At 39.0% G+C, this 6782-nt stretch overlaps 2 protein-coding genes and 1 long non-coding RNA gene across 3 annotated transcripts; 1 reads left to right on the top strand and 2 right to left on the bottom strand.

Annotated features, from left to right (window-relative positions):
- Positions 1–303: 303 nt before the first annotated feature.
- On the top strand, positions 304–3891 carry LOC142530368 (ferric reduction oxidase 8, mitochondrial-like). The gene is made up of 8 exons (XM_075636175.1): positions 304–659; positions 741–834; positions 943–1128; positions 1198–1435; positions 1523–1850; positions 1930–2188; positions 2608–3275; positions 3381–3891. The coding sequence occupies exons 1-8, from the start codon at positions 506–508 to the stop codon at positions 3560–3562; spliced, it is 2109 nt and encodes a 702-aa protein (XP_075492290.1). The 5' UTR covers positions 304–505; the 3' UTR covers positions 3563–3891.
- Positions 671–1356, bottom strand: LOC142530370 (uncharacterized). Its single transcript, XR_012816144.1, has 3 exons — positions 1188–1356; positions 924–1086; positions 671–808 (listed from the first exon to the last, which is right to left on the bottom strand). It is a non-coding gene; the product is annotated as an uncharacterized LOC142530370 (long non-coding RNA).
- On the bottom strand, positions 2983–6254 carry LOC142530369 (L-type lectin-domain containing receptor kinase S.1-like). The gene is made up of 2 exons (XM_075636176.1): positions 3980–6254; positions 2983–3125 (listed from the first exon to the last, which is right to left on the bottom strand). The coding sequence occupies exons 1-2, from the start codon at positions 5981–5983 to the stop codon at positions 3111–3113; spliced, it is 2019 nt and encodes a 672-aa protein (XP_075492291.1). The 5' UTR covers positions 5984–6254; the 3' UTR covers positions 2983–3110.
- Between the last annotated feature and the right edge of the window lie 528 nt (positions 6255–6782).

Here is a 6782-nt window from a genome sequence, read left to right as displayed (position 1 = left end):
TCATGATTCAACCACTTCACTTCTAAAACGACTTCCAATACTCATGGGTTTGTAATTAATCGATTTTAAGGGTAAGTGGTACGGTGGACCATAAATCCACTATATTTAAAGCTGCAACCAATACAACATGAATAAATAATTGTAGAGAGAAATTTTTCATCAAAAATAGACAAAAAACAATCGTCATGCTTATGTCACCCCATGCAACTAGACATCGTGTTAAGTCTAAGCTCGCATGATGTTCGCAATGAAACTTAAGAATGATAATTGAAGTCACTAAAGTACAATCACATAGTGTGTTTCATATTCCAAAAATGCAAGCATATCACAGTATCACCTCTGCAAAAGTGGTAAGGTACTCAACCAAGTGCTGGTTTAGCAAATAGAATTTCTTGCCTGAGTGCTATATATTGGCATGCATCTTCTCTGGATACGTCAACATAGACTTGAGAGTTAGAACCTGCTCGTTTAAGTCTATATCGCAGGCAAAATATTTCGGACAAACATGGCGCAAACAACCTTAATAATACTCAAGGTGCTGATGATCTTGATATTTACTTGTTGGGTGTCGCTCTGGGTTCTTAAGCAAACTGAATTCTGGACAAGAAAATGGAAGAAAGCTGAACAAAAGGCCGCAGCTTCTGCCTTTGGCTATAATGGTAACATTATGAATCTTTTCAAGAAAGCGTTATAGCTCTGCTTCCGTCAATATTGATATGGTGGTTTTTAAATCTGCACAGGTCTTGATTTTGTCGTCTACACGTTTCCTGTAATTGCTTTGGCTATAACTGGTTTCATATACCTGGAACTAAAACAAAGAGAATCAATAATCAGGTATAAAACTATGATTCTTTTTTTTGAAACTGTATAAATAATTATTCTAACTGCATTAAATAAGCCTTGGGATTTTTTGTGTGTCTCACATCTTGTATTATGATGCAGGCAAGGAAGGAGAGTAATTACTTCTTTCTCCAGTCCACTAGTCGTGAATCGATATGCTGGTATTTTGTCTGGACTACAGATTCTTGCTTCGTCTTTTTTCATCGTCTTTTTGGTTTGGACATTCTACAACCGTATTTCGAATGACTTCAAGAAGATGACACCAGTCAAATCATTCAAATTGAAACTGTAAGACGATAAATTCAGCAAGAAAAGAAGAAATATTAAAACTAAAAATTGATCTTTACCCGATTTCAGATGGCAGTACAAACTGTTCAGGATGGCCACACGGTCTGGTTTGCTCGCAGAAGCTTGTCTAGCTCTGCTTCTTCTACCCGTATTAAGGGGAATGTCCATATTCCGTTTACTTGGCATCCAGTTTGAAGCTTCGGTGAGATACCATATTTGGCTTGGAAATGCAATGCTTCTTTTTGCCACGTTACATGGTGCAGGCACGTATTTTATATGGGGAATGAAACATAGAATTCAGGATGAGGTAACTACTACTAAATTTCTTGATGGTATTATTTACTCGCCGAGGTTATGCCAAGTTGACATCATGTCAATAATGTCAAATTACCAGATGTTGAAGTGGCAGAATAAAGGGCGCATTTACCTTGCCGGAGAGATGGCACTTATAACAGGTCTGATCATTTGGATTACAGCACTACCACAGATTCGAAGGAAAAGGTTCGAGTTGTTCTACTACACACACCACCTGTATATAGTCTTCATAGTATTCTTCTTGTTCCATGGCGGAGACCGCCATTTTTATATGGTTTTTCCGGGAGTTTTCCTCTTTGCTCTGGATAAACTTTTCCGAATCCTACAGTCCAGGCAAGAAACATGCATTCTTTCAGCTCAAGTCTTTCCATGCAAAGCCGTGGAACTGACATTTCCTAAGGATTCAAGTAAAATCCGTGCATCTATCTCGTTGTTATACAAATTATACATTGAACATCTACATAAACTGGCAGCTCATGATTTCAGGGTTGAAATATACACCAACAAGTGTGCTCTTTTTGAAAATTCCAAGCATTTCCAAGATTCAATGGCATCCATTCAGCGTAACCTCCAGCTCTAGCACTGATAAGCATACTATTTCAATCATTATTAGAAGTGATGGGGAATGGACAAATTCTCTCTTTAACAAAATTTGCGTGGAAGCAGATTCAGAAGCAGATCAGAGGGAGTGTATTCCCGCTGCATTAGAAGGTCCATATGGACCTGCCACATTGGATTTCCTAAGGTATCAATTACACTGACAGAACAAGGTGGATATAGAACCGAGCAACTTAAATCTTTTCAAACCACAAAATAGTGGAGCACCACAATTCACTTGTTATGATAGATAAACCACACAAACACAGACAATAGTTGCTCGATAAATTTGCAACTCACAGGTATTAATTACATGAATTTGATATTGATACTAATTATAGTACCAAGTGCATGTCAATATATCGAAAGCTACAGCTTTAATAGTGCAATAAAAAAAATTTAAATTGTATAGCAGCCAAGTACCAAATTTCGATCGTTGTACCACATAAACATCAGTGCATGAAAAAAGAGGCAATTGTTGTTTCCCAAGGATGTAGTTTTTTGCCACGATATCTTTATAACGCCAGCAGTTAACTCACTCTGAATACCTTGTACTACCTGATGCAGGTACGACAATTTGCTCATGGTTGCTGGAGGAATCGGGATAACTCCGTTTCTGAGCATTTTGCAGGAAAGAGCCTCAAACTTCAGAAATGGAAGAAATGAATATCCAGCTAAAATACAACTCATATTCTCTGTAAAGAAGTCTCAAGACATTTGTTTACTGAATCCAATTCTATCTCAGATTCTAGATTTCCAAACGTTTCAAATAATACTCAAAGTATTTGTGACTCAGGAAAACCAAATTGGTAAAACTTTGAGAGAAGTACTTAAAGACATCCCCGACGTGCAAATATTAAATTTTAGAACCACCGGCTATGCAATATATGGATCTGACAGATTTCTATTGGTGGCTGCCATTACCATGATTTCTTCGATCGCATTTCTCCTCCTCCTTGGTTGCTTCAACCACTTCATTATCCCATCAGCCAAGAAACCCTCTGAACAAAAGAGTCCCTCTTCATTGATTGATCTTCTTCTTATGTGTTCTTTTGCCATAGCAATAACATTTAGTGCTGTAATTGCTATAATGATAAAGTGGAAAAGATTAAAGAAAGAGCTTTCATTATCTTCTGATAAACAAAACCAAGCTATGAGACAAAGGTTATTACTAGAAGCCAACAGAAATCTTGACGAGCATGAAATCCAGTTTGGAGGAAGACCAAATTTTCAAGGTAGTTTTCCACCTGTCTTGGTAATAAAAAATTTATTTCTTTACAGCAGAATGTGATTTTAACATTCAAAATCATATGTGGTCTAACATTCTACAAACATGACAGATCTATTCTCCGATTTCGCAAATGAATCAGGAGGATCTGATATAGGCGTGGTAGTTTGCGGACCTGAAGGAATGAACGAGTCTGTGGCTTCAATTTGCAAACTAAGTTCTCAGATTTTGCAAAGGAACTCAAAGGAAAAGAATACGTATTTCAGCTTCCACTCCTTCAATTTTACACTTTAACCACTACATGGCTAATGATATGTGACAGAATATGTGCGGGTCACTGCTAGTCAAGTAAATTCTGTTAAATGAGATTTTTCATAAATAAAAGATAGTTGCACTCTGTCACAGTCGCGGTAGAATATTCATCTTCTAAAGTTCTGCTATGCCATGATGTTGGTATTTTTCTACTCATTCTTACTGACAAAGCAGAAACTACGTTGCTCTTGATTCAGTATGAAGAAAAGGCAAAAAATTATATTCCAACCGAAAGGACATCAATGCCAGCATAACAGCAGGATCAACCATCAAATTACTCGCTTACATTCTAGTACACATAAAAAAAGAAATGCATACAAAATGTTTCCAAGATTGGAAACTAGATAACTATGCACGATCAAAAATGGTAAAATGTTTACCATAATTGCATATTCAAACCTCATCTAGTGGATGAGACACCAAAGAATTTTCTTCACTTTCCCCACGGTCAACTCTATCCATTTTACTCACTACAGGCACGAATTCTGATAATAAATCTTTTGGTGTCATTACCAAATTCTCACCTATCAATATCGTGATAACCTCCTTCATGGTAGGCCGACGAAGAGGGTCGGGGTGACAACAAGACAACCCCAGTTTCAATACAGCCTCAATCTCTTCCACTTCATACTCCCCCTTAATCCTCTTATCTGCTGACTCAGATAGCGTGCCCTCCAAATACTTCTGCCTCACCCAGTCTATCAACACTTCCTCATCCTCGGCTTCCACCTTAGTTTCTATCGGTCTCCGCCCACACGCCACTTCCAATACAACAACTCCAAAACTATATACATCACTAGCTGCAGTTGGTGTCGCCAGTGTTGCTACCTCAGGGGCCAAGTATCCTAATGTACCAACTACTCGGGTTGTATTAGGCACCTCGCCATGTGAATACAACTTTGCGAGGCCAAAATCACCTAACCTCCCCCTCATCTCACTATCTAGCAAGACATTGCTCGACTTGATATCCCTATGGACTACCACTTGGTCCCAACCATGATGTAAATAGTTCAAACCCTCTGCAACATCAGCCAAAACTCTCTTTCGACCTTCCCAATTCAATAGCTTCGTGGGCTTGTCAAATATCCATTTGTTAAGACTACCATTGGGCATGTAATCATAAACCAGAAGTAACTCGTTCCTTTTCCTACACCACCCCCGCATTTGCACTAAGTTCTTGTGCTGCAGCCTCCCCATACTTGAAATCTCAGCCATAAATTCCCTCAACCCCTGTTTAGAATCATGGTTCACACACTTTACAGCCACCTCCATGTTATTAGTCAATGTCCCTTTATAAACTTTCCCGAACCCACCAAAACCAAGCAATTCTTCATCAGAAAATCCCTTTGTAGCCTCACTGAGCTCCTCATAAGAATATCTATGAGGCCAGTACTCCATCTCCCAATCCTCAATCTCATCATCCTCTTCCATTTCCTTCATTCTCTTCCACCAAAACCAGTACACCAAAAATGCAGCAATCGCAGCTGCCACCACGCAACCAACTACAATCCCTGCAACCGCACCATTAGACAAGGAAGATGATCCCGAATTTATCGGCAAGAAAACCGGCAAACCGGTGGTATTTATATCCCTTGCAACACCAACATCGCTAAAACTCCATGCCAAGAGACGCTGTGCCTCAATCCACTGGGTAATGGAAGCTGAAAATCCAACAAACATTTCAGGCCCAAAATAATCGGCAATCACAGGATCCCTAAACGACAGCAAAGTCCTCGCCGGTCGAGGCACTCCAGCGGGTGCAATGGTTACATTGATTTCATTCTGCGGCCCATCAAACTCAAGCCAGACGTGAATATTCTGCCCATTTCTCATAGGAAGAAGCACAAAAGTAGAATTATTAGGATCACCAGTCGCATTATAGTATCCAGCCGTTTGAGTAGTCACAGATACGACGCTGTCAAGGTCGATGCCCACGTGATCTTCAACCGGGTCATTAAATTCCGTGTTCCGACCCGTATCAAATTCAATAGCCAGAAGCGGATAAACAGATTGCCTCGCCCCGCTTGTGAAAAGACCAAAGTACTGCCCAACCAGCGCATTTGGTGGGGTAGTGGAGTTACAGAGGACAAAAGCAATGCCAAAACCTGGGCTACTGGCGATATCCGGCAGGATCGAGAACACGAACTGGGTAGAAAACGATGTGGTGACATTGGAGGAGTTGGATGACTTGAAACGGATGCTGGAAGGGTAAAAGACGCGGCCCAGGGATAACGGGTTGGTGTCACTGGTGAGCCGGATCACTGGCGGCTGGATACGGGCGTCATCGATGAGCGTGAGGTTAGCAGAGGTGGAATTGGCGGTGAAGGAGTTGTAGATGAAGTCAAGTGATGAAGCCGAAGAAGCTAAGTGAAGGAAGATGCATAGTATCAATGGAGAGAGCATAGTTTTTTCTGTTATGATCGACTTTCTTGATTTGATTGGAACTGGGAGCTGAATTTTGGGATCATGAAACCCAGAAATCGTCCGCAGATCCACAGATTATTAGGTTTTCCGTTTCCCGTTGGTCGATCTTGGAGGTGATGATTGATGAATTTTGAGAAAATCAACCGAAATTGGATAGTATTTGTCTTGCTTCGACGGCAGATATGTATCTCCCCTTTCTTTGAAAATTTCTACGTCCATTAATTATATTGCATTAAATTGTCCTTTCAATTTTACATTTTTTTATTTGAGAAAACCTTTTTTTGCAATGAAGCAAAATCAAAGTAATTAATTTATTGTAATATTAATTAAAAGAAATTGGTTTTGTGGTAGACTTTAATTGGATGTCAATGTTGTGAAAAAGTAAAAATTTATGGTAAAAAGTAAAAATCTCAAACTCTCAAAATTTACCAAACTACACACTTTATAATATTTTTCTCTCTACTCAATTGTGATTTTCTTCACAAATGAGAGATCTATTTATAGGAAATCTTTACAAATAATCCAAAAATAAAATACATCATTACCTACATCATCACACACTAATTTTCAATATTTACAACTCTTATTTTCAACATTCAAATATTCAACATTCAAATATTCAATACTCACATTTTAAATATATTTTTCAACACTCCCCCTTGTGATGATGATCATAATGATTGTCTTCATTACGTGTTTTTATACTGCCTCGTTAAAAACCTTACTAGGAAAAACCCATTGGGATAAAAACCATAGTAAGGGAAAAAGAGTGCAGTCA

Source organism: Primulina tabacum, chromosome 17, assembly GCF_025594145.1.
Source record: "Primulina tabacum isolate GXHZ01 chromosome 17, ASM2559414v2, whole genome shotgun sequence".
Taxonomy (NCBI): domain Eukaryota; kingdom Viridiplantae; phylum Streptophyta; class Magnoliopsida; order Lamiales; family Gesneriaceae; genus Primulina; species Primulina tabacum.
This window is presented reverse-complemented; position numbering and strand designations above follow the sequence as displayed.